The sequence below is a fragment of the Ciona robusta genome, chromosome 7 (assembly GCF_009617815.1).
Source record: "Ciona robusta chromosome 7, ASM961781v2".
Taxonomy (NCBI): Eukaryota; Metazoa; Chordata; class Ascidiacea; order Phlebobranchia; family Cionidae; genus Ciona; species Ciona robusta.
The window spans coordinates 5,628,917-5,656,099 of NC_143241.1; the positions used below are offsets into that span (position 1 = coordinate 5,628,917).

General features: G+C 34.5%; 4 protein-coding genes across 7 annotated transcripts; 2 read left to right on the top strand and 2 right to left on the bottom strand.

Moving 5' to 3' along the window:
• Positions 1 to 667: 667 nt before the first annotated feature.
• Positions 668 to 6,708, top strand: LOC149734137 (submandibular glandular kallikrein-9-like). The gene is made up of 9 exons (XM_089880619.1): positions 668 to 826; positions 1,225 to 1,277; positions 2,002 to 2,050; positions 2,634 to 2,674; positions 3,299 to 3,394; positions 4,023 to 4,179; positions 5,079 to 5,207; positions 5,512 to 5,794; positions 6,499 to 6,708. Exons 1-9 carry the CDS (start codon positions 747 to 749, stop codon positions 6,706 to 6,708), a joined length of 1,098 nt encoding a protein of 365 aa, XP_089736745.1. The 5' UTR covers positions 668 to 746.
• On the bottom strand, positions 6,499 to 15,329 carry LOC149734138 (coiled-coil domain-containing protein 13-like). 4 transcript variants are annotated; one of them, XM_089880613.1, is made up of 17 exons: positions 15,089 to 15,329; positions 14,633 to 14,772; positions 14,051 to 14,166; positions 13,650 to 13,789; positions 12,899 to 12,980; positions 12,429 to 12,550; positions 11,764 to 11,879; positions 11,509 to 11,614; positions 11,334 to 11,453; positions 10,671 to 10,805; positions 10,174 to 10,281; positions 9,780 to 9,863; positions 9,281 to 9,321; positions 8,924 to 9,037; positions 8,445 to 8,545; positions 8,026 to 8,087; positions 6,499 to 7,672 (listed from the first exon to the last, which is right to left on the bottom strand). In XM_089880613.1, the coding sequence occupies exons 1-17, from the start codon at positions 15,179 to 15,181 to the stop codon at positions 7,529 to 7,531; spliced, it is 1,824 nt and encodes a 607-aa protein (XP_089736739.1). In that variant the 5' UTR covers positions 15,182 to 15,329; the 3' UTR covers positions 6,499 to 7,528. The 4 variants fall into 4 exon arrangements, with proteins under 4 accessions (XP_089736739.1, XP_089736738.1, XP_089736741.1 ...); XM_089880612.1 differs by having other exon boundaries at positions 9,281 to 9,324; positions 15,089 to 15,327; XM_089880615.1 differs by lacking the exon at positions 9,780 to 9,863.
• Positions 15,330 to 15,506: 177 nt separating this feature from the next.
• On the top strand, positions 15,507 to 18,110 carry LOC149734139 (centrosomal protein of 78 kDa-like). The gene has a single exon (XM_089880610.1). It carries the CDS (start codon positions 15,658 to 15,660, stop codon positions 17,578 to 17,580), a length of 1,923 nt encoding a protein of 640 aa, XP_089736736.1. The 5' UTR covers positions 15,507 to 15,657; the 3' UTR covers positions 17,581 to 18,110.
• A 1,798-nt stretch (positions 18,111 to 19,908) lies between these two features.
• Positions 19,909 to 26,443, bottom strand: LOC149734140 (sodium/glucose cotransporter 4-like). Its single transcript, XM_089880609.1, has 14 exons — positions 26,104 to 26,443; positions 25,341 to 25,517; positions 24,742 to 24,906; positions 24,476 to 24,662; positions 23,722 to 23,927; positions 23,119 to 23,254; positions 22,637 to 22,753; positions 22,184 to 22,325; positions 21,736 to 21,904; positions 21,284 to 21,403; positions 20,855 to 20,950; positions 20,722 to 20,793; positions 20,556 to 20,625; positions 19,909 to 20,261 (listed from the first exon to the last, which is right to left on the bottom strand). Exons 1-14 carry the CDS (start codon positions 26,239 to 26,241, stop codon positions 20,047 to 20,049), a joined length of 2,010 nt encoding a protein of 669 aa, XP_089736735.1. The 5' UTR covers positions 26,242 to 26,443; the 3' UTR covers positions 19,909 to 20,046.
• Positions 26,444 to 27,183: the final 740 nt, after the last annotated feature.

Below are 27,183 nucleotides of genomic sequence, written 5' to 3' on the forward strand. Positions count from 1 at the left end.
TATATATATATGTTTGGACCTTTTTAAAATAACAGTTTATATACATTAGGGTGGGGTAGATAGGACACCTTTTCGTTTTATTTTCTCGTCTCATTAGTAGTAAACATAAAATATTCAAAGAATTATAAAACTTTATCCTCACGACTCCCATAGACTGTTATGAAAAAGATTCGGATGTGTGGTTATCATGCTAAAAGTGTCCCGTCTTTCCCCATTCTACTAATTGCATTTTTACGTGGTACTTATTGTGCCCAAAACACTATCCAATAACCAAACAAGCCTGAAAGTTAAGGCTGCTGCGTAAATCCCGCAAATTAATTATTCGACTGTTGTTTTAGCAGTATCTGTTTGTTGATTGTTGTATGCAATATTGGCCCCATACTAACCTACAGCTATATTTAAAACATATTCATTGAATTAAAATTAACCGCATTAAAATTACGTTAGACTGTTTAGAATAATAACCCTTTGTTTCTGTGTAATTTTCAGAGTATGTAAAATCTGTTCGGAGTATTTAAACCCACAACAATATATCGACAAGCCAAAAAACTCATTGAATTTAGAAGAATAATTAAAGGGAATAGATCAACCTTCAGGAAATGAATAATCTCTGCGGTAAGTGTTTCATTACATCTAGTTTCTGATACCATACACATCGAAGCACAAACAACAAGCATATACGTTTGGATATAAAGGAAGCACCGAATACCCACTGAGATAGCATTTGTTGCTAGAGGCGAGCAGAGATGAGACTTGGTATATTGGGAACTTGGTTTTGTTTGCTTTCGTTTGGCTGTCTACTGGCTTCAGCATCTAATCTTAACAGGTAAATGATTTTTAATTTTTCTTCCTCTTTTTTTGGTTACTTTTTTTCGAGTTTTTTTCTTACTATTATGTTAATATTTTACGGGTTCATAACGTAGAAGTAGCCTACGCCAGCGTTTGTTAAAGTCAATTTATATTAATGCTAATAACTTAAAGAGTATTAATTGTGGGGGAAGACGATACACCTTTAGCATATAATTTCAAAATATCTTCATCGTGCTTTAAACAATTAATAACGGTCTATGGGAGTCGTGAAAATATTTTATTTTATTGCCCCATTTAGTAGTAAACAAAGAACATTTGAAGAATTATAAAACCGTATTCTCACGACTTCCATATTATGTGATAAGGTGTTCCATTTCCTTACCTTACTATAGAGACAACGTTTTTCTAAAACAGGTTTTTTGCTGAACCGGGCGATTTCTCTAAATACGACTCGACCTTGGATAAGGGTGAGCTTGTACTTTTACTTTATAACATATCAACCTTTCTAAAAAAATACCTTTACTTCTACTGCTTTATTGTTACTAGGCCAAAATTTTACGGTATATTTAATAAAAACAGCATTCTAAACATTTTTGGTTTGGTGCGCCAATTCCTGTCGAACTCTCGCTATAACATGCGAAGTATATAGTAGGGGTGGGGAAGGCGGGACATATTCAGCGGGACACCCTTTTTATAATATCCAAATATCCTGAACGTGTTTTAAATTAAACAATTAACGACGGCCTATGGAAGTCGTGCGGACACGGTTTTATAATTCTTCGAATGTTTTTTTGTTTACTGCCAAATGGGACGAGAAAAAAGTGTTCCATTTTTTTCAACCCTACTGTATTTAAACTTTACATCATTTTTTTGTCAGAAGATCTCTTCTTAGAAATAAAGTATAGTAGGATGGGGGAAGATGGGACACCTTTGGCGCATAATAGCCGAATATCCTGATCGTGTTTTAAACAATTACCAACGGTCTATGGGTGTCTTAAGCATATATTTTTATAATTCTTTGAAAGTTCCTTGTTTACTACCACACTGGACGAGAAAATAGAGTTAAAATGTGTCCCAACTTCCCCCATTCTACTATATAGTTTCTGTAATTTACCATAATTGTAGTCGAATTTTAAACCACTTCAAATGAACTTTAATAATATTTTAAACTTGTTTACTTCCTAAATATAGAATTGGATCGAGCAGAAAACAACGTAAGAATTAAAAAGCATTGGGGCCAGTAAGTATAATGTGTATAGGCGCGACTCGACTGCTTTAAAGCGTTAGCTTTCTGGTATGCTTTACATTTCTAATTATTATTATTACGCGGCGCATTTTGCCGGTGTGCCTTTTCTTTAAGCTCGCTTTTTACGCTGACTGGACTTGTTTAAACTGGGCAGTATACAGTACGGTTGTATGGTGTTTTATTGAAAGAGAATTTTTGTGGCGTTGATTTTACAAGTTTATTTAAGACGTTAGTTGTGTCGTATATAGTTGAGAGTATACGAGTTTGGTTGGACGTCTAATAGTTTTAATGGAGCAACATTTAATAAAAGTTATCGGTTGACGCTTGTTATAAGGAATTGTTTCATTGTATATAGTTGAGTGAAGAAGATGGGTCACTTTTAGCACATAATATCCTGATAGTGTTTCAAACAATTACCAACGGTCTATGGGAGTCGTGAGGATGCGGTTTTATTAATCTTCGATGTTCTTTGTTTACCACTAAATGAACCAAATGAAGCGAGAAAATAAAGTAAAACGATGTGCCATCTTACCCAAACTACTCCATAATCATATAAATTTTGCTTTTTTAATTTTAGGTCAGTATCTTCAGGGCTGGCATTGGAATGTCCGCATTATGGTAAGATACCAAGATATATGTATAAATGCATGTAATTTTGTTTAAATATATAAAACCCCATATGAGTTAACTTATAATGTAATGTGGGTTGAACAGCCACGCTTTTCTGACACTTTTATTCAAGTATAGTTTTTACCAGCAGCATGGGTATAACGACTGTCGTTTTGTTGCTTATTATTAATTTCTATTTGTTAGTCTGATCTTCGCTGCTGAGAATAAATTATGTGAATGAATGAATGTAACATGTTTATTGTCTCGTGGTCGGGAAACGACAGTTGTTATAACACGGGTGTTCTGTTTCATACTCTTCGTGTCAGCTTATGAGTTACCATATGTTACTTTGTGGGTGATTTTTTGGGCTTTTTTTAATTTTTTTAACTGAATGTAATTGTATGTAATTTATTCTCGCATTCTGGGGCAGAACAGTCGTTATAACGCGGGTGTTATGTTTCATAAACTTGTGTCCGCTTCCTATAGTTACCACATGTGTAACTTTGTGTCGATTATTTAGATGATTTTTTATGTATGGCTGACAATTTAGACTATAATTGTTTCCCAAGAACACATTTTGATTTTCCGGTGTTTTTGAAATTAGGTATTTATTTTGTTGCCTTATTTTTCAAGGTGAAGTTTCAGCTGCAGATAATGTTAAAATCGGACGCGATTGTTTGGCATGTGGCCAGAAGTGCTGTTCGCGCAACGCAGATAAGAGATTGTATTGTAAGTTATTGGTAATTATGTTTTCGAACTGTCTATATAGTAGAGCGGGGGAAGACGGTACATCTTTATTGCATAACATCCAAAAACCCTGATCGTGTTTTAAACAATAAACAACGCGGTCTATGGGAATCGCGAGGATACGGTTTTATATTTCTTTAAATGTTCTTTGTTGACTACCGAATACGATGAGAAAATTAAATATATAGGTGTCCCCTACTATATGTATTTATATATTTATCTGTATACGCAAAAAGCAATACAATCTTTTTTATATTTCATAATGCATTTTAGACTTGACTATATGCATATAGTCGCACAGGCAACCGAATTCACTTTATAGACGAAAACGTGTATGTTGGACAAATACTATTTAAATGCGTATTGATATATATATATAGTAGGGTGGGGGAAGATGGGACACATTTAATACATAATATCCAAATAGCCAGATCGTGTTTTAAACAATTAACAACGGTCTGTGGGAAGTTGTGGGATACAGTTTTATAATTCTTTGAATGTTGTTTCTTTACTACCAAATGAGACGAGAAAATAGAATGAAAATATGTCCCATCTTCCCCCACCCTACTATATTACGTTTTTGCAATATTTTAATGGCGATATATTTAAGATGGACGGGACAGCTATACCAACGAGTTTCCTTGGTTTGTGGCTGTTTTTGTGGACGGTAGATTCGAGTGTGGTGGAGTGATGGTTTCACCGAATTCTGCTGTAACTGCAGCGCACTGTGTACACAAATTTTGTCCACGATCTAATTTGAGATATTCGTAAGTTAATTTTTTGTACTTTAGATTTTGCAGTTTTAGATAGATGGTAACCGCCGCCATGACTCTAAAAGTTTTGGTTAAAATAGTCGCCCGACTTTTTTGTAGGCGCATGATGTGTGTCTGAGCATCACACTAATGAGAATAATTACACTGTAACCACAGAAATAAAAAGGAGTAGAACGCGCTACAAAACCGTGATATATTCTTTCTTCTATTCACGTGACCGCCAACTCCGTCCCCATTTCGCTTAGTTTCCATTGCAAAAGATAGGCGCACAGTAGTTTTAGGAGGTTTTAGCTGTTTATTTTAAAAACTACACCAACTATTTAAGTTTATTAGGCCAGTTTAGTTATTTGGTAGGTTAACGCTTACAGTTTACCACTTTTTAGGAAATTTAATTATTTAATAATTTTAATTAAAAACCTTCAAACAAACGGTTTGTTAGAAATATATTAATATTATAAGTTGTTTTACTCTATAACTTTAAAACAAGTAAAAAAACGAAGAAAAACTTCATAAAACGCCCTCGAATCCATTGACTAAAACAGTAAACGGGAACGACCCGCGAAAGAGAGAGAGTGTATCACCTCTCTCCTTTACCGACATTGGAAATGCGCGTTCTATTCTCTTTTATTTCTGTGACTCTAACACATTAGCTTAAAATGCGCTGCTACCATTGTAGGCGTGTGTGTCTTGTGGCAGGACGCTTAACGGCAATTGCTCCGACCAGATATACAAAAAAATAATAATCTTCCACAAAGTAACACACATGGTAACTCGTAAGCTGGCACGTAGTGTATGAAATAGAACAATCGTGGTAAACGACTGTTATTTTCCAGCCTTGCGAGGATAAAGCAAGTTCCATTCATCCATGTACAAATAATGTATTGTTTTAACAGACGTCGTATCACGGTTAAAGTTGGATCTTTGAATTTGAACTTGGACGAACGAACTGGACCAGGCAGTTCGCATCATATCGTAGAACAAGTTATTTGCAACCATTATTATAGATCGGGTTCAAACTACAGGTAAATATAAAATATAGAGCTGTGGGGTATAGATGGGAGAACTTTTGAACTTAATGTCGAAATAACCTTTTCTTGTTTCAAACAATTAACAGCGGTCTATGGGAGCCTTGAGGAAACAGTTTTATAGTGCTTTAAATGCTTTTTTGTTTACTACCAAATGGGTTGAGAAAATGGAATGAAAAGGTGTCTCACCTCCCCCACGCAAGAATAAACAAGTTACATTCATTCCTCCATTTAGTGCAACTTAGCAACGTAAAAAACTCTTCAGGTAATGTTTTAACCAAAATGCTGTTTTAAATTACAGAAATGACGCCGCCATACTGAGATTAGAAGACCACCAACGTTTTCCTTTCGTATGTTTGAACAACTTTACATCAGAACACCCAATTACTCGAAATTGCCTTGCAGTTGGTCATGGCTTTACTCACAAATCGAATAATATTACAAGCATACAACAAGTGGCTCGTATTAGTCTACTGGGTTATGAAAGGTGTTTGACCGAGTTTCAAATGACTGGAGTTCTAAATAAATGGGAAATGTGTGGCCGTGTTATGAAGGATGGTGTCTCTCGGCTGGTCGGATGTTTTGTAAGTAAAAATGTATAAAATACGGTTTTGACAATATTTTTATTGTTTTTGCAAACATTTATTTTTGATTGTATAGTAGTAATATTTGTTTTTGTAGTATAGGGTGGGGAAGGACGCGACATCTTTAGCACATAATACCCAGATATCCTGATCGTCTTTTAAACAATTATAACAACGGTCTATGAAAGTCGTGAGGATATAGTTTTATAACTATTTGAATGTTCTTTGTTAAAGTTAAAATGTGACCCTTCTCCCCCACCCTAATGTATATTTCTACTGCCTACACATATTAGCTTTGTTGCGAGAGCGCACTATGGCTTAAGAATTGCTCCAACCCATAGTTCCTTTGTGAGTAACATGTTGTATAGCAGGGTGGAGAAATATGGGACGCCTTTTCATTCCATTTTCTTGTCCCATTTGGTAGTAAACAAAGAACATTTACAGAATTATAAAACCGTATCCTCTAGACACCCATAGAATGTTGTTTAAAACACGAACAAAATATTTCTATATTATGTGCTAAAGGTGTCCCGTCTTTCCCCACCTTACTATATAGGATACAGAACACCCGTGTAACAACAACCTTCGTTTTCCGCCAAGCGAGGATAAATATGCTACACTTGTTTATAATATGAAAAACTCAATAAACCGAAATGATATTTTTGTAATTTTTTTTTAGAATTTTTTTTTGTTTTTCCACGCAGTTTGACAGCGGTGGGCCTGTTGTGTGTCCCAAAGATCCGGACGACAAATGCTCGCCGTATGTACTGCATGGAATTTTCTCCAGGAAACTCAGAGGTACATCGTGTGCCCGTTCTGAGCTAAACATATTGACTGACGTGTCCCGGGCATCGTTTACCTCTGTCATCGATTGGATAAAGCAACACACAGCGTTTGAAAGAAGGTGCCCGTAGTTGCCGTGTTACGTAATTTAAATATCATCAGTACATTTTTGCAAAAAGTTATGTTAAAGTAATATTTTGCAGAATTTAAATAACGGCAGTACATTTTTGCGAAAAATCTGTTAAAAGTAAAATTTTTGTTGGATTTAAAATATGTATGGTAGGGTGGGAGAAAATGGGATACATTTTATTTCTATTTTCTCGGCCCATTTGGTAGTAAACAAAAAACATTTAAAGAATTATAAATTCGTATCCCTACGGCTCCCATAGACCGTTGTTAATTGTTTGAAACACGATCAGGATATTTAGATATTATATGCTAAAGGTGTCCCGTATTTCCCACCCTACTGTACAAAAGAACTTCTACATAATTGCCATTTTTTTTATTCTGTCAAAATGGACCTTGCTATACTGACCTGATATTGGAAGAAGAAGGTTGAATAGTCACACTAAATCTGGCGTGTCTGTTTAACCGATCTGTACATAAAACTTTTTTATTGATTTTTGTGAACTGTCCTATTACGTGAACAAAAAAATGCCTAAATAAAATAATCACCCACAAAGTAACATACTTGGCAACTCGTAAGCTGGCACTAGATGTATGAAACAGAACGCCCGTGTTATAACGACTGTCGTTTTCCGGCCACGCGAGAATAAAGTAAGTTACATTCAAATACATGAACTGTATTTTATTTATTTTCAAGTTCTATACCCAGAACGTAGCGCTAACAACAACACCATACAAGTACGTGGCGAATAAGTCAATATACGCGACGTTAATATTCTCTGTGTTACGACACTCGGTAAAAGAATTGGTCAACACTGGCGATTTTCATTTGGAACCACTGAAATTCCTTAAAGCATCCAGAAAAACTTGTTTAGTTTGTTGGATCAATTCTTGGTACATTGTGACGTCGTCGTGTTTGTGACGTAACGTGCTTTGCAAAGTCTCTTTAAGAGCATGGTTCTCGTCTTGCTGTAAAAACAACATTATTTTATTAAGTCTGTCCGGCGCTGTGGCGTAGTGGTTAGCGCATCTGCCTGTAACCTAGAGATAACTGGATCAAGGCTAGGCGCTGCTACTATTGTGGGCATAGGTTGAAGCAAAATCACCAATAGAAAAAAATCTTCAAAATAATCACCCACAAAGTTATATACACACTTAACCACCCAGTTGTTCATTATCAGACATACATTAAAAAAAAATACCTTTAAAACATTTACCCAAAGTTGCATACGTGGTAATTCATAAGCAGGCACAGGGCATGTGAAACAGGACACCCATGTTTAATACTATCTCAATGATAATTAATATGGCCAGAACAATACCTGTATAAGAAGTTGTGCTTGCAAGTCATCACTTGTGTGAGAGGTATCTTCTTTATGTGGATCTAAAACAAACATACAATTTTCAATGTTTTTTGCTTTTCAGTTCTGCAGCACAATGATTAGTGCTGGCCTCTAGAAAATATGGTTTTAATATTTATCTATGCTAATATTGTAGGCATATGAGTATTTGGTAAGAGACTTACTAACGGCAATTGTTCCAATTCAGAAGTTTTGTGGGTTGTCCCAATTTTTAGCAATACAGAAAACTATACAAATAATCCACCAAAAATAACCACACTTAAGTTACATAAGTGAAAACTCGTAAGAGGGCATAAGGTACAATAAACAGAACACCTGTGTCATAATGACTGCTATTGCCCCTACACAAGGATAAAAAAGTAACATTCATTCATACATACCTGTTTTCCCACCTAATCGTTGCTCAAGTCGTTGAATAACTCGCTTATCATCGTGATTAGATGTTATTAACACTTCACATTTTGTAACAGTATCATTCAACCTGTAAAAAATGATGTAAGATATTTTTGCATATCTATGTTTGCCAGTGTTTTAGGTGCCCTGGCACAATGGTTAGCAAGCCTGATGCTGCGGGTTCAAAGACTCTTTGGAGCTACCATTGTGTATTTGTACTTGCTTTAACCCAGTGGTCACTGATGGAAAAAAATTCCCAAAAATATAATCACCCACAAAGTTACATAAGAGAAACTGTTTATGTTAAAATGAATGAAAACAGTTTATTTATCCTCTCATGGCAGGGCAACAAAAGTCGAAATAACATTTAGCAAAAGTGTTTTGTTTCACACACCTCCCTCTTGGCTTTGTTGGTGATTTTTTTATAATTTTTTTTTTTAGATTTTTTATTAAAGTATTTGTTTACTTTGAGTTAAGAGCTCCAACCATTTCCGAAAGTCTTAATCGTTCAATTTCGGAAGCTTCATACATAGCTTTGTATTCAACACAGCGAGCCCTGAAATGTGTGAGCTCTTCAGAACTGCAAAAGATATGAATAAATATTAAAGGCAGTTTTTTTAAAAGAATGTAACTGTTGATATAGGTTTATTAACAAATACTATAATTTATGATAATGGAGATTCTATTCTGTGTGGGTGAGGTCTTTTTTTCAGGGACCCGGGATTACGTCAGGTATGTCAATTTTATGCATTTCACTACACAAACTTTACATATGTGACATAAAATGCAATTTATTTGCAGTGGGTAGTAGTGAATGACTTACTCATTCAATGATGCAGCAGCTTGAGCTGTATCTTGCTTGTCCTGCTGTAAAAGAAATACATGTATAGTACTGTGGGGGAAGATGGGACACCTTCAGCTCGTAATATTCAAATACCCTGATCGCGTTTTAAACAATTAACGACGGCCTATGGGAGTCGTGAGGATACGGTTTAAAAATTCTTTGAATGTTTTTTGTCTACTACTAAATGGGACGAGAAAATGGAATAACAAGGTGTCCCATCTTCCCCCATCCTACTATATTATTATACAATAACCTATAAATACATGTATCTGTTGGATAGAGTAAACATTAAACAAATAAATTGTAGCACATATATGTATATAAACAAATTTTTAGAACAAAATCTTTTAAAACAAAAGTTGCATTTTTTATGCATAGTTTAAAAAGTTAAAATAGATTAAATATAAAAGTTAAAATAAAAAAAATAGGTTTTTTTTTTCAATTTATTTGCATTTAAATTTTTGTTTGTGTTTCTTACTTGAGTAGAAGGTGGCGAAAATACTGACAATGGTTTATAAGAACTTTCCCCTTCCAAGCTATCCCTTCTACTTGAAGCAGACAACTAAATTTTAAAAAAGGTTATTTTCAAACATTTTAAGTATATGTATTCGTTCTTTTTTTATTGTTCTATTTGGTAGTAAAAAAAAATATTTACAGAATTTTTTAACTGCATTCTTAAGACTCTAAAAGAGTAATACGTTGTCTAAATTGTCAGCCATACAAAAAAACAATCACCCACAAAGTTCTAAATGCGGTAACCCGTAAGCCGGCACGAGGTGTATGGAACGGAACACCCCTGTTATAACGACTGTCGTCCTGCCACACAAGGATAAAGCAAGTTACATTCATTCATTAAAAACTACAATACTTACCTCTTCTTCAAGCTGTTTCACTTTTTTCTCACTTTCCGAAAGTAATGTTTTTAATCGGGTAACTTCTGCAGATTCTTGTTGCTTTTTGTCATGTAGCTCTCGTGTTACCTGGAATAAACAAACAAAAAATTATAAAACCAACTTTTTGAAAGCACCTTATTTGCAAAAAAAATGTCAAAAACAACAGGTTTTTTAAAGAACCATTAAATATACAAAACTTTTAAATGTCAAAAATTTGAAATTTTGTGTTTATTAAGTTCTTATTTTTAGATAGAAATAATATTTATTCGCAGTATAAAGAAAATGTTATGAAAAACTTTTTATATTTGATACCTACATTACAGTTCAGCAGAGAAAAGGCGAATTCGAAAACAAATGCCATTTTTACTTGTGCTTTACCAACTTTAAAAAAGTCAAAAGCTTTTTATATATAAAGACCCCATTACAGTTTAAGAGTTCCATAAAATGTTGTATTTTTGAACAAATGCCATTTTTACTTGTCTTTCACTTTTAGTAACATCTTCTTCTTTTAAACTTTGTCTTTCAAGTATTTTCTGCAGTCGTTCTTGTTGTTTCATGAGAGTTGATATCAATTCATTATCGTGAACTCCTTTATCAGATAACACTGCTACCTGTGTTAAAACAATGTTAATTTAAACTAAATAATGTTTGTAACCAATGCATAGTGGTTAGAGCTTGATGCTGCTACCGCTGTGGGCGTTTGTGTCCTTAGGAAAGATACTTATGATTAATGCCCCAGTAGTCACTAATGAGTTGTTTAAATAAGAAGCTATACATAATAAAACACAAAAAATCACTTAAAGTTACATACATGACTCGTAAGCGAGTATAAAGTGTGTAAAACAGAACACCCATGTTATAAATGACTCAGTACCCAACCACGCAAAGATAAATCAGTTACATACGTGGTAACCAGTAAGCGAGCACTGAATGTATGAAACAGAACAACCATGTTATAATGACTTTCCTTGCCGAGTCATGTAAGAAGAAATAAGTTACAAATGTGGCAATCAGTAAGCGGGCACTAGGTGTATGAAACATAACACTCACTATTATAATGACTTTTTTGCCCCACTATGTCAAGATAAACAAGTTATATTCATTCACATTCTATGCATGATATGTGTTCATATTTATACCTGGGATTTCTGTGATTTTACTTCGGCCATTAAAACTTTATTTCTTGCTTTTGTTGCATCAAATTTCTTTTGTAATTCACTATAATTATCCTGTAGTTTTTGTAGGTCTTCCTTTAATGTCTAAAAAAAATTGTTTTAAAGTATTTACATATGTTATGATTTAAATATTTTTTACATCATTTTGCTCTTTTCTTAATTTTTCCATATTTTTTATTCTCGTCATATTTTTGTCAGATTTTGGACTCAAAACTTCATCCTGTTTTAAACGTTGTTCCAATTCTCTGTAAAAACAACTATTTTTATAATTTTATATTAATAATATACTAATTTTAACTTTTTTTACACAAAATATTTTTTACAGTTTAAATTATTTTATTTTATTTTTTTACAATTTTAATTTTTTACTACTTATTTTACTTTTTTTACTTACTTTACTTTGCCCTGTAGGGAAATCACCTGCTGGGCCCTTCCCCTGTAGCCTTGTCCACCACTATTAAGCAGAAGTTGTATGTTGACTCTCTCATCTCCTATCTCTTGGCTTAGAACCTATAAACAAGCAAATATAAAATAAATCAGTTTTGGCAGAATTTGTGGACTAGGTTAAAAAATTCTATATAAAATGCAGGAAAATGCCTAAAGACACATTTAATATTAAATTTCGCTGGTTAGGTAACTTTTTAGTACTTAAACCATAACAAATGACCTAAATTGACAGTCTGGCCCAAAATGTCGAGTCCAGTCTGTTAAATTAGTCTTAAGAAGTGGAAATACAGTTCAATTTGATTAATATGGTGCAAGCAGACAAATAGAAAGAAATTGTAACCACAACAATACTGTATAATGAAAGTGTGTATTGCAATATCAGATATATGAGAACTGGTAACAAAGATAGAACAATAGTAACATACAAGTATGTGAATAGGAGTATGTTAAAACTTTAATTAACAAAAATTTTTACACCTAAATGCACCATAATATAAAGGAAATTTTGTTGTAATGGACCAACTCCGGCTTAAATCTTAGGTCCCATAGTGTGGCACACTGTATGGCCTCACCCTCATAAAATCAAAAGATTATGCTATTTATATTTATTACCTTATGTGCCACTTTCAATTCTTGCTTAAGAGCTTGTACTTGGTTTCTGTATTCAGCTGACTTCAAGTTTAAACTTGACATTTGTTCTTCAAGTTCAGGCAAAGTAAGACCATCGCTTGAAACTGAAGTATATGCAAACTAATTAATTAATTTCAATGTATCTGAAAAATCTTTTACTTATACATCGAATATAAATTAGTCATGCTTTAGTTTTTAAATTTGCCGTTTTGGCACCTGTGTTTAATTTTTATGTTAGCAAAGAAAAAGCAAAAAAACGAAATGTATCCTATCTTGTCCCATCCTATTATATGTTAGTCATTCTTCAAATTTGCAGTTTCGGACAACTGTTTCTATTTTTTTACAGTTGTATAAGAAATCAAAAATAAAAACACTTTGATTTTGTACTAATATAAGGAATGTGATTAGCCTTCTATTCTTTATGAATATAAGGTCTTGGATTAAAGCCTTACCCATATTAGCAAATGATTGGCGAACGTTCATTGGTTTAGTTGACTTGCTGTCTCCACCACTATTTGCTACTGCGTTACTCACCTACAAAAAAAGTATCTTGTAAAATAAAATGTAAATAAATTGACCAAACCAGAAACCATTATTATTTTTTATTTATATTGGTTCAGCAAATAAACAGCATTAAAATTAGAAGTTTAACTTAATAATAATTAAACGTAAATGACTCATTGGTCTGCTAGGTGTAGCGACCACGATTATTTTCTTTCAATCAAATGTAAATATGTTTTTATCTGTAAGGATGTTTTAACAACTGTTGTTTTGTCGCTATATCCTGTCTTTTTGTTTAAAATATTTCCAAATCTTCACCACACTAATCGAAGAGACAAACAAATTTATTGTTATATAAAATAAAATTTTGCTGTTGTTGTTATCAGACATAACATATTTTTCCCAAATTGACTTGTTTATTTTAGTACTAAAATCCGGTCATTTTTCAGCCAACATATTATCTGCTTTGTAGCATAATCATATCCACCATACAGAAAGGTAAAAATTGCTTTTTAGGTGCAACAGCCCTTTTTTTAACTGACACTATTTCCCACACTCTGTATTCATATTGGTATCCATATTGGTTTTAACAACTGTTGTTTAGCTTCTGATTCCCTTCTCTTCACACAACATGATCTTCATTTTTGTTTTCAAAAAGATGAATAAAAATTATGTTATGTTATATAAACCGATATTAATTACACTGTATTCCAGGTCTTTAACTTTCTGCTGCAACCGAAATGTTTTTGCTTTTTCTGACTCCATTATTGCAGTAAGTTCCCTGTTTTTCTTTGATAGTTCGACTATTTTAGTTGAAGCTGAATCACTGGCAACACCAGCATCTGTAAAGTGAATGTTAAATTTAGTCTGGCGCCATGGCACAGTGGTAATTACGCTTGCTGGCATCTTAGAGAACAGGGTTCAAAGCTCAAGGCTGCTGTTATTGTGGACATATGTGTCCGGCAATAGCTTCAATCCCATTCAAACAAAAATCTAAATAAGATTAGATATGTGGTAAGCAGATACAACATAAAAATGCCCTGTTATGAGACTGTCGTTACCATGCTTTGATAAGTAACCAAATAATTTATTTAACTTCCTACTTGCAAGCAGTTTCTTTTCATCTTCCAACTTTAAAATTTTCTTGTTTGTCTTTTTTATTTCGTATTCTTTTTCAGCAAGAACTTTTCGAAGTCGGCCAGTTTCATCTTTCAATTCCCTAAAAAATAACAGAAGAAAATGTAAGTTGTATGATACTGAGCCATATAGTAGGATGGGGGAAAAACAGGATCAGGATTTTTGGATATTTCGTTCTAAAGGTACCCTGTCTTCCCCACCCCAATATAAGTTAAACTCTTTTGCAGAAGTTGATACACACTCATATATAATACAGACTGCTTGCATGTATTAAACTTTAGCCAATATCTAAACTATACAAGCACTTAAGTCCATAAAGAGCTGTTCTATTTGGTCTTAGGCATTGAACTTCTAGAAATGTAGTGGGCGCAAGGACAGTTTTGGACACATTCCTGTTAAACAAACCAAACTTATTGGGTAAAATGTTCACTGATTAATACAATGCAAAAATTTCCAGGGTAAGCCTAGCTACCCTGCCACCCCAGGTTTGGCGCCTATGCATATGATTCTAAACACATCCAAAGCTGATTATACAGTCAAGAAGTTACCTTATTTCTTCCCTCATAGAAGTATTGGCTGCTTCTAGTGTTGTGTTAAGTCCCACAGTAGAACTTCCCATTACATCATTTAAACTTAAACCAAGTTCATCAGAAACACCAAATGCTGATGAATCAAGACTGGTGTTGCTCTGAAATAAAATGAAATCATAATTTTCAGATTAAAATGTCCCAAAACTTTTTTTAAATTGATAATGATGACGTTTATTTGTCTCTTTGCGGTAGCGAAGATTTAGAAATATTTTAAACGAAAAGAAAGGATATATCGACATAGTGGTTCTTAAAATCCTATAGACTATAGTAGGTCTAGAGTATTACAACTTTGCCTATGAATTGGGCCAATCAAATCACTTGCCTAAATTATTGTTGTTGTGTAGTACTGAAAGATTTATATTGCCAAAATCACACAGAACAATAAACAAAAATGTTTTAATTACCATTACCAACCTTTTGAGCTTGTTTTTGTTTCATTCTTGCCATCTTTTTGTGTTGTTCTTCTTGCATACGAGAAAATTGTAACTGAAGATTCTCTTTATCCATATTGCTATTACAAATTCGACCAAAAAGGGCGTTTTTGGTCTATTTTGCCTCAAACTTCAATATGGCGTCAAAAAAGCTTAGCAACGAATTTCTGATTAAAAATGTAAACAAACGGGTTTTCTGGTACCCGCTCCCGTTAAAAATAAATTATTTTGCTGGCGAATCTTTCTTCATTTTGACATATTATGGGTTGAGAAATAAATATTTGTATGTGAATGTTTTTTAAATAACTAATAATGCAAAATTTATAGTTTGTATTGGGAAATAGCGTTTAAAACATACGTTTTGGCCGCTGGCGGAGCAAAACATGTTGGCACGAAAACGAACGTTTTTCAAAAGTTGTTGTTTTGAAAACAGCTGACGTTTTGCAATATTGTGTATTTATTTATCGTTATTTCTTTTCAAAGCGACTATTTTTTATAAGCAAATCATTTCAGGTGTGTATTAAAGAAAGTGGCTTTGCAGAAAAACGTAAAATGATTCCTGAAAGCGTCGCAGTACGACAGCGGGGTGCATTTGATTTCGCGAGCTGTTATGACAACTTATGTGCCCTACAATCCACTGTCCCGCTTTCAACTGTGAAAGCTCACTTGGCAAATGGAATATTAGATATAAATGGTGACAAAATACGAATGATAGATTGGTCGCCAATTTTAAACACTTTAAAAATCAACCGAAATTTGCGTTACGTCTCAATTAAAAGCTACTTCCAAACAAACGGGAATTCCAATAGGAATCATTATTTTAAAAGAAGGACACCAGCAATTCGATGCAAAGATGTGACCATGTGGATAGCCAGGTCCTTGGCTTCTTGCATTTCCCAGTCAACCAATATTAGATGCATTGATCTTCAGGGGGTTCCGATAAGAGAACGTGACTTACAAATATTAGCCAAAGGAATCAAAAAAAATAAATCTCTCACTCATTTACAGTTTGACTACTGTCAGATTTCAGATAATGGGGCGAAAATTTTGTGCCATACACTTAAAAGTCACCCAAGTATTACCCATTTAAGTGTAAGTGGGTGTAACATTACTTCAGCAGGGGCGGAAATGATTGCGAAATTGGTAAAGCATCAGGCCACACAGAGGCACAGTGAGGCATGGGCTGATGGATTGAGATACAGGACTCCTAATCTCAGTTTAATGAGTGGAATCCGAAGAATAAGTCTCAACTCCAACCCTATGATAAGTGATGAAGGAGCTGAAGCTTTTGCTGATGCGTTAAAAGATGACCTTTGGTTGAAAGCTTTGGATTTGCAACACTGTGGGATAAGCTCGGAAGGAGCTGACAAGATTATGTCGACCATAAAACACAACAATACGATTGTGGTCCTTGATATCAGGGGAAACCCTATGGTTGATACTGGGACCTTAAGAAAGGTTCTGGGTAAAGTTTTAATGAATGTAAATGGAAATGATGAAAACGATTACCCCTGGGTGAAGGAAGAGCCCCCTAAAGACCCCTACAGGACAGGAAAACCAAGACGCCCAACTAGGAATATAAGCAGAAGCTTCACCAAAAAACAAACCCAGAAAAGTTTGAAGCAAGCAGCAGGAGAGGAAGGAGTACCAGATGTTTATCCTCCAGGACATAAAAGTTTTGTTCCTTGGAGGACTGCAGTAAGAGCTTCCCAACATAAGCTGGGATTCTGTGATGAGAGTGATGAGGAAGAGGATCTGGATGAATCTTCCGAAGTCCTCCGAGTGCTGCAGGAGTCCTCCAAGCCATCTTTTGTGGATACAACGTTCTCTATTACTGGAGGCGGGGATCAGAATCCAATTGATCAATCTTTATTGACGAAGAGAGAGTGTGAAGAGTATATTAAGAGGCTCAAGATTGATCTTCTGGATGCTAAAAGAAGACTTTCTATGTCGCAAGAAAGCGAGAAAAAATTAAACAACAAAATCATGAGTCTTGAGGTGGAAAATTCAAGATTACGTCAGGATTTAAAAACAAGCTTTGAAAATAGTAGGATGAGGTCTCAGATTGAAGAAGAGGGTCTTCTTGATAGTATTGAGACTTCCTTTAATAAGTTTCATGAGTTTTTGAACACTTTAAATGATGTTGGTTTAGGCTCATTGGCCACTGCTGCTGGGTTAGATGATTTAACCAAAAATATGCCAAAAAATACAGCAGATAAAATGTATCAGCATACTGGAAAAGGTAATGAAACTTCGAAAGAGACTTTACCTCTTAAAAATCCTATTTTGATTGAAGGGTCAAAGTTAGATGGCAAAGAAAATGGGAATGCAGCTAAAACTAAAATACCAAGTGAAACTCAACCTGCAGAAAAGGACAAAAACACAAAATCAAAAGCTTCGGATATGTCTACCCACACTGATCCTAGTAACTTATCTCGTACTGATTTATCCTCTTCTGTGGGGTCTAACTTCTAGTCATAGGCGCCAAACCAGGGGCGGCACAGTAGGCAGGACTCACCTGAAATTTTCTGCACTGTATTAATTAGTAACATTAGAAACCAAAAAGTTAGAATTGTTTCACAAAATTTGCATCCACTTATCCTTGCCTAAACTGCATTTTGAAAAGTTTGGTGCTTGTTTTTATGAATTGTAGCTTTTTTTCTATCTCAGTGTAATTTTTCTTTAGAAATCCTGTTTTAGTTTGTACTGTGTATGTTTTAATGTTAACATTTAATATATATTACTCTGCATTAGCATGTACTGTGTATAATAACTATAACATGTAAGTGTATGCTTTATTGCATAGTTCAGTTTTTTTTTCATAATTTTTATCCTGTTTTGCGCAATCTGTTTTTTTCATAATTTTCATCCTGTTTTGTGCTATTTTACCAAATAATTCCAGATTTTTAAATCCGTTTACTGGACCATTTTATTTATTTAGTGCTTACTCCTATCTATAGATCTAATTAAGATGACATTTGTTTATATTTTACTAGATATGAAAATATAGGCAACCATTGGTAATTCTTAGGTAAAACTCTAAATTCAGTTTAACTGTGGAAAGAAATCAGCTTTTAAAGATGACAAGGTAAACTAGGTCGATTAAAATTAGAACCTATTTTATAGGCTATATATATCTTATAATAATTATATATAGGGATGTGCTGAAGTTGAAAAAGCTCGGGTTCGCCGAGCGCCGAGCTTCAACGAAAAGCTCGGCACGAGCCCGAGTCCGAGCACCTATGACGTCAGCAAGGAGAAAGGCGTACGAGAATGCGTTCCTATTCAGCCGAAAAGCGTCGCTAATCAAAATAATACAGAACACGTGGTTTGCGGTTAAAGACGCGTCTCGTTTCGTAATTTCTACTGTTGCAAAATGTAAAATTCATATAAAAAGTATTTAATTAAAAAAAATATATAATTGTTACAGTCAGTGGCGCAACTGGCAAGTTTCTACGCATGTTCATCTTGGATATGGTAACGGTTATTTACGTCAGAATAAACCTTTACGATCGTTACATCACAAACGAGATTGTTGAAAACAATCGTGTTTTGTTCGCTTCTATACGATCTGCAGTTTGTGTATAATTTTTGTTTCTGATGATTAGTTTAAATGCAGGTAAAACGCCGATTATGTGAGTTTTAATTGGTGGAAATATAAGAGCGAGGAGCGACGCTATCAGTAAATGGGAACCAACATAAATTGTAATATGATATTACAAAGTATCGTCCCGGCCGAGCTTGGACTGAACCCAAAAAAACATCGTTTGATGGCACCGCACGAGAAACAGAGTTTCATTACGTCATTTTTCACGAGAATAAATTCACAACGATTGCTTCGTTTGTTACGTGTGGAATGTATGCTACCGCATGCGTCTTCCTTTATTTCATACGCCGGCGCAGAGTGTAAAAATGTGACGCTGATACACGATGGTTTGATCTCGTGGTTGGTTTGACTGCCCAATTTGGGCAGTGGGCACATTCCTCCCGATTGTTATATTATGAAACGTCATAATTAATAGTTACCTTGCGATAGGACACCTGACGTAATAATTGAATGAAAAATTGTTCCAATTCCAAGCGAAGGAATGTTATATTGAATGCAACGCGTGTGTGTGTGCGTCTTAGCATTTTCTGGTTGTGTGCGTGTCTGCGGTTAAGGGGGCTGTCATGTGGTTGCAAAACCGTGGTTGCAGCAATTTATAATATTTCATTATAAAAAAGTTAAAGAGTTTTTGGCTTTTTATTTAAAATGTGATACGAAAACATTGGGCGCTCGTGTAATTGGACACCGGCTGTAATTCGATACCGCAAATTGCTGACGTTGCGATTTGTTACTTGCGAGAGAGCAAATTCACAACGAACGAAAAACAATTAAAGAGAAAGCTACGCTGACCAGTCTCGTTATCTCTTAGTAGCTTCACTTTTTTTCATTTTTGATAATTTTCGCTCTCGCGTGCAACATTATAGCATAAGGCTCGGCGCTCGGCCCAGTTTTCAGCCGAGCGCCGAGCGTCAAAAAAGGAGACGCTCGGGCACGAGCTTTTGAGTTCGGGCTCGCCTCGGCACATCCCTAATTATATATGTGAAAAGCCTATTTTTGATATAGGCTTATATGGACTATGTTATATATATAGACTGTGGGGGAAGATAAATACAGACTAGTCATAATATCTTGAAAACCTTCCATACCAGTAATTATTTATTGGTTTTTGTTAATTTCTCTTTCTTAAGCATTCCTGCATATAATTTTATTATTAATTTCTGTCAGAGATTATTCACAGTTTAAACTTGATGCATTTATTTAATGTGTGTGTTCTTTTATTGCGGTTGGATTTGACTAGTTAATAATGCAACTAGGAATGTCTGTTAAAAACACTGTCTATATGAAAATGTAACCTTTTTGCATATACTTGCATTTAAATGCTTTACTTTGCATTTCTATGCATAATAGGCAAATAGAAACACCATAGCACACATCATCACTATACAAGCTATATTAACAGTCAGTTCAGCCCATTTTTCCTCCACAATACTTGCAAGTGCCACTGGTTGTGCTTTGCTCTGGTCTTGATTTTTAGTACTGTTGATGCCACAGAATAATTCAAATGCTTTTTTCCACATTGGTTTTTCAGTTTTTTCAGTTGCATTTGAGGCTGTAATATGACAGTTAAAATACACACCGTCTTTTGTTTAATAACTACCACCATAAATTTAAATTTAATAAACATAGCCTGGGCATCATTTTTTTTAAATTTAGGGTGACCTTTTTAAAATGCAGTTAAACTCGTAGTTGTTAAACAGGTGGAACTTTATTAATTACTCATATAGACATTTACCAGCAGGAAAGAGCTGTTTTAGGCTTAAAATAGGTTGCTAAATGTATGGTGTCACGTCTGTTTTAAACGCCCGTGCCCTATGGTTATGAGGTGAACAAAAAATATGCGTACCTGTACTTGTAGTTTCAAAGCGATCTGTTTTATCGCTGTTGCCAATTTCCATACCATTTTCATCATTCAGCTTAAAAGTTAAAATATGAATTACAATGAAATTTAAAATTTTCTCTTTTTTTCTAAACTTTAATAAAATGACTTGTAGCTCAAATCCAAACTTTACCTGTAACTGTAATTTATCATCTTCTTTTACTTTTAATTTGCTGAACCTAGAGTACCATGTCAGTCTGAAGAGCTAAAAAAGTCAATTATTATTTATGAATGAAAATTTTTGAAATATATAATAAGCCATTCACCTTATTTTTTGGAATTGGTGGTGTAAGAAGAGATATGACTACAGCAGCAATTGCTGTTATGGCAGCAAGGATTATTGCAAAGTAAAGATAATGAACCTGAAAAAATAGCAGTTTATAATATATGTATATCATATTTGGTATATGTATGAAAAATATCTTTTGGCAATTTTGTTTTCAAACTTAAAGGACCGATGTCTCGTCTGTCTTTAGACAAAACATCATCAAGGTTTGCCATAAGTGTCTGATAGCAACGTCGAGCCTTGAACCCATGTCTTCTGGGCTATTGGCAGACATGCTAACCTCAGTGCAGTAGCTTCTTTTGTAACTAGTATTTTGCAAATAAAAATTAAAACTCTTTCGAAAATAAAGAAAGAAACATTTTTTACTAATGGTTTATATTAATATATGATATATATGTGTGATTTTTACTTTATATAGGACTGCAGGTCTGTACTCATCCTGGCCACATAGAGGAGTTCCGTATGCAAAGTCCATGATCATTCGTGTAGAACCAGTCACCAAACCAACCATCAGTGACCAGAATGCTCCCTGGTGAATAACCATCAGGTAAAAGGCAATTTTTATATTAGCTGTAGGTAGGCCTGTAGCTTGTAATTTATTTATGATAATTCTGACAGTTTTGTATTTTTACATAGCTTGTGTAGCCCTTAAAAAATACATTTTTGCAACTATATAAAAAAATGTATAAAAAAGTTTGAGCAAAAGTATCTTATGTTGCTCCAAAATTTTTATGTTTACTAGCAAAAGTATCTGATGTTGCTCTAAAATTTTTGCTGTTTTGTGCAGCTCACCAACTGTAACTAGTAACAGTATATAAATATTTCAATAAAAAATAAAAAAAGTAACAGAAGTTTTCTCACTGGTTCATTAAGTCTCGGCCAAAATATTCCCATTGCAAAGATAACCATAATAGGAGGTCCAAGGTAACTTGTAATGGATTGAATATAATCGAATAGTTGACCGTTTGCAAAGGATTGAACAATTGGCACCCATGCTATACTCACTCCAACCATAAACAGCATAAATATTCTGAAATTTTGAAACAAAAATATATATTTGTTAAATTTTATTTTTTTACACACATGCTTTAGTGTTTTTTTTTACACTCAAATTTCTTCTAAATGTCTAGACAAACAAGCAAATTTAAAGTATATTGCATTCGCAACATTAATCAATAAGGTTTACCAATGTTTGACAACTATGAAAGTAATTGCGTTTTAAAAGTGTCACCCAGTGTTTTATTAAAAGTTAAACAAAAACGTGACATTTATGTTCACATTTACCACCTAACCACATAGTCCAACCCACCTTCCAACTATCATAAGTTCCCTCTCGCTTGCGTTTTTCCGGATCTTCTGCCACAGATCGCATGTGAACAAAGTTGACGCGCTGTTGAATACTGACGTCAGTGATGACATCAGAGCCGCTATCATCGCAGCGAGTAACAAACCTTAAAAAAATAAACTATTATAGCATTTGCGTCCTTACAATAAGCTATGTTTTGACCATGGTGTATTATATCAATCTAATAGGAATTAATGTTCAAACCAATTTTCATATATATAGATATATATACCTATATATGCAATACTGTTTTTACCAGGTTTATATATATATTATATATATTATAATTCTGAAAGATATGATCTTAAAGGACTTAAAGCATATTTTAGAATCACAAAAACAAACAATTGCCAGAAGATCTTTTTCTCACTTTTCATATTGTTCCAAAAATACATGAGAAGATATTAGTCATATTACCCTTTAATCCAGTAGGCATAATTTCCAGTACAAGTTTAGGATAAGCTACATTGGTGCAACCACCATCTGCTCCACAGTATTTCTTGCATTCTGAAGGTACAGCACATCCCACTGAATCTGTTAATGAAAAAATATATCACAAATTACAAATAGTTAAGCTGCCTTAGACTCCATTAGTTTGTGGTACTTTGAATCTATGTTTTGCCAAGTAAAGGCTAATAGTTTGTTTTGTGTCTCGTTGAATTAAGAGAAACATAAGTATAATAAGGTGATTTTTAAACTAAATAAATATTTTACAAAATAAACTGCAAAACATGATGGAATCTTAATGTACAATCAGAAGCGTTTTAATCAAATGATGAAATGTGATACAGTTAAGTTCTTCCATTTAAACTCCAATTAGTTTTTCAGGCAAGAATATTTTATCCAAAGAAATTTTCCATCTCCTGCCTACTATAGTTTGTATTATGTCTCCTCCCCACCTGTAAACACAACTCTGCTTATCATTCCCACCATTACCATCATATACATGGGTAATATCTTCATTAAACCAGCAGCCACACACCCTCCTTTTGCATGGGATAAGTTCTTCGCTGCTAATGTTCTTTGTGCAAGCACCTGTCAATCAACAAGTGAAATTTATATATAATATGAAGTTATGAACTGTTTTTTGCTAGTATCAAGGCTAACCTTGTAACCGCTATTGTCTTTTGTAATATAACTTTAGTCTATTTATATTTTTTATTCTATGTGGGCCAAGTCCTGCAGCGTGACACACCAAGAGACCCGAGGTTTAGGCCATAGTTGGCCCATTACCACAGTCTGTTTGCATTATAGGAGTCAGATATTGATTTTTTATTCTATGTGGGCCAAGTCCTGCAGCGTGACACACCAAGAGACCTGAGGTTTAGGCCATAGTTGGCCCATTACCACAGTCTGTTTGCATTATAGGAGTCAGATATTGGTTTTATCTTTGAGGAAAACTGCTTTGTTTGGTGGAACATGTGAATCCTTACAAATATATACATGCATAGCATAGGTGTATCATATATAGACCAACATGCCTTGGCTACAGTTGTCTTTACCTGGTCAGTGCAGAAATACCAAGTTGCAATTATAGTGAGTCCAAATGTAAGTCCTGGCCAAGGAAGGTCACCAGTTATTGGATCCCTGAATACGTGAAAGGAATCTGCTCTTGGTATTCCACAAGTTGTATTGGCTGGGCGGAGTTTTGGTATTGCTTGCATATATGCTACTTCAAGCCCTGCATACCCACCCACTCTTATGAAAGCTGAAAAGTTGAACATAATATGTTATTTCTGCTACAAGGCATAATGTGGTACAGCCTTTTCGGGCTTTAGGTACGTAGTAGGGTGGGGTAAGATGGGCCACTTTTTTATTCTCTTTTTTTTCTTCCAATTTAGTAGATTAGCATTTTATATAGTAGGGTGGGGGAAGAAGAGACACCTTCAGCACATAATATCCAAATATCCTGATCGTATTTTAAACATTTAACAATAGTCTAAGGGAGTCGTGATGATAACGTTTTATAACTCTTGGAATTTTTTTGTTTATTATCAAATGGTGAAAACTAGATAGAAAAGGTGTCCCATCTTCTCCACCCTACTGTATTGTACAGTTTATATGTTACTGCATGGTTGCATGAAAATCTAAGCTGTCTTAAGGTGGCTGTACACAGTATCCGGCATGCGAAGTCGTATGCAAACCGTGTCCAATTTCGCATGCGGCAGCAAAATCCGGGCAAAACAGACAAAATGGTCGAATTCCGGATACTGTATACAGCCACCTTTACAGTTTTTGTATTTTTATTATACTTACATAACACCATCATTATTATAGCTCCAATAATTATGATAAAAGTTTGCACTGTATCCGTGTAAATCACTGCTGCCAGTCCACCAGTCACTGTGTACAGTGCAGTTATAGCAAGCAGCACTATAATAGCAAGGTAGAGATTCCACCCCAGAGCTTCTTGGATGAAAATTGCTCCAGCAAATAAATCTGACTGAATAAAACATTTATTTGTAAATAATGTGTGTCTGTGTTCATAATAAAATAAATGTTTCTTTTCGTTGGATACTTACGGAAACTTTTGTAAAAATGTAAAGAAACAGAGAGAGAACAGACATATACATCTGGATTCTTTCGCCTCCAAATCTCTTGCGTAAATACTCGGGTAAAGTAACAACAGCCGAAGAGATATATATGGGTGCAAATATCCAACCAAGGAAATAAAGACACAACATCGCCTGTAAAAACAGAGGTGGTTTTTTTGTGTCTTTCGAATCTTTTTTATTGCGTCTTTCGAATTGGAAAGATCTGGTGAATCCACCAAAATTGTACTTACATTGAAGTTATAGTTTAAGACCATAGGTATGATCTGGTGCTACGAAAAGCCATAGGCGTTCACAATAATTTACAATAGTAGTAGAGTTTTGAAAACTTCATTGAAAAAGGCGAATGTAATCCTGCTCCACTTGTTGGACAGGCCCGTAACAACAGTGTAAATACTGTTTTAGGTGTAAAACTAGGGTGCAAAAGTATATGATGTCACAAAAATTCTGGTGCTAAAGCATATGATGTAACAAAACACTTGAGTGACAAAGCATATGTTGTTTCAAAAGCTAAGTTGTGTCACCGAGGCACCCCAAACTTTACACCTATAGGCTATGTTTACTCTTACATTCCATTCATAAGCCCCCACTGCTATACCAGCTGCAGCACCACTTCCCGCCAAACCCACAAAACTCCCACTACCAATGTTACTGCTGAATATAGATGCTCCAACTGGAAACCATGAAATATTTCTTCCAGCTAAGAAGAAGCCATCCACATTGCTGCGATCTGTCTTTATCATTGCCTGGTTAAAACATACACAGATGTGAGTAACATATTACTTCCGCTGCACTTTCTTTTACTTGGCTTGTAAATATTCAAGTTAAAGACATTAAGTGTCAGAAGCATGGTTTAAATAAATCCGTTTTTTGTTTTTGCATGGAAGAGAAGTGACAGTCATTACAACATTTATATACCATGTATGTAACTTGTAGGTGATTGGCTAACAGTTTGTAGAAGGCACTACTGGTGGCAGCATTAACTCTGCCAAGCATTAAACCACTATGTTTATACGTGGCAAAGTGGTTAAACGCCTGCCTGTAACTCAGAGGTAATGGATTTAAGGCTTGTCACTGCTACTATTGTTGGCGTATGTGTCCTTGGGCAAGACATTTAACGGCAATTGCTCCAACCCAGTGGTCACTAATGGGTTGTCCAAATTATGAGCCATATATAAAAAAAATAATCACCCACAAAGTAACATACATGGTAACTTATAAGCTGGCAGTGGGTGTTTTAACACCCGTGTTATAACGACTGTCGTTTTCCGGCCATGGGAGGATAAAGTAAGTTACATTCATTCATTATATAACACACAATACACTACATACCCATATCCCAACCACCAGAATGAATGCAAAGTACACCCCAATCACTGCAAAATCCGCTGCTTGTAAAACACCAGGTGTTGGTAGATTTGTAAAGTTTGCTGTTGTCCCAAGACCTGTATCAGCAGTAGTGGTATCCATATTGTTATAATAACTTGCCCAAATTCCACCTACACCTCTCCCTGTATAGCACGAACAAATTCTTTGGTTTCAATCAATTTTTTCTTTAATTTTTTGAAAACCCCAAAACTGTATATTCTCTATATTTCTTGTTAAATTCCTACCTTACTCTTGTTTTAAAACAGTGCAAAGATGGAACTATACCTGTATATTAAATTTTGCATAAATTTATCTGCTTAAAAATTCAATTTCTGTCATTATATATATTTTAACACTATACCTGTTCTTTACATTATGACAAGCAAAAATGCAGCTTGAGTTCATCGGGAGACCAACTTACGTATTTCAAAGCAAATATTTATTTAATGCTTTGAATGCATTGATGAAGTTAAATATTGACCAACCATGCCCATTAAACAAGCATTAAAAGAACGTAAAATGCTCAGGCTGAATTAAAACATGAGAATTGACCTTGTAATATACATCTTTTTTTTAAAGTGAATAATTCAAAAGTTTTTTCAAATAACCTAAATTTTTAAAGTCAAATAATTTAAAACATTTTTTCAAAGAATTCACATTCAAAAGTTATACAATTTAAAAGATTTTAGATTTTTTCCTCAGCTTAATATTTGTAAAAAAATATTTTAATTAGTTTATAGTAGCCAAATTATAAAAAATACTGTGTTAATTTTTCTTTATTAATAAGATTTAATGATACTAGTTTATCCTCGCATGACAAAAAGTTACAGTAATAGAAAGGCATTTTAATATCCCAGGGGACCTCACTTACCATTTGTCCAGTGCCGTGGCCCAGGGGTTACAGCGCCTGACTCTAGCCCATAGGTTACAGGTTCAAATTTCAAAGCTGCCACTATTGCTGCCATAGTTTCCTAGGGCAAGACACTTAACAGAAATTGCTCCAACTCAGTTGTTCCTTACAGGTTGTTTAAATAGTTATTCATA

Bases quoted from the DNA above. Each gene is read 5' to 3' on its own strand.
- LOC149734137 (XM_089880619.1), top strand. From the start codon at position 747: ATGAGACTTGGTATATTGGGAACTTGGTTTTGTTTGCTTTCGTTTGGC. The intron at 827-1,224 runs GTAAATGATTTT...TTTCTAAAACAG, and splicing joins TCAGCATCTAATCTTAACAG to GTTTTTTGCTGAACCGGGCG. The intron at 4,180-5,078 runs GTAAGTTAATTT...TTGTTTTAACAG, and splicing joins CGATCTAATTTGAGATATTC to ACGTCGTATCACGGTTAAAG.
- LOC149734140 (XM_089880609.1), bottom strand. From the start codon at position 26,241: ATGGATACCACTACTGCTGATACAGGTCTTGGGACAACAGCAAACTTT. The intron at 24,907-25,340 runs GTAAGAGTAAAC...CTGTTTTTACAG, and splicing joins TGGGGGCTTATGAATGGAAT to GCGATGTTGTGTCTTTATTT. The intron at 21,905-22,183 runs GTGGGTTGGACT...TCAAAATTTCAG, and splicing joins GAACTTATGATAGTTGGAAG to AATATTTATGCTGTTTATGG.
- LOC149734138 (XM_089880612.1), bottom strand. From the start codon at position 15,181: ATGGATAAAGAGAATCTTCAGTTACAATTTTCTCGTATGCAAGAAGAA. The intron at 11,454-11,508 runs GTAAAAAATATT...AATTTTTTTTAG, and splicing joins TAAGAAAAGAGCAAAATGAT to ACATTAAAGGAAGACCTACA. The intron at 7,673-8,025 runs GTATTGTTCTGG...TTGTTTTTACAG, and splicing joins AAGCACAACTTCTTATACAG to CAAGACGAGAACCATGCTCT.
- LOC149734139 (XM_089880610.1), top strand. From the start codon at position 15,658: ATGATTCCTGAAAGCGTCGCAGTACGACAGCGGGGTGCATTTGATTTC.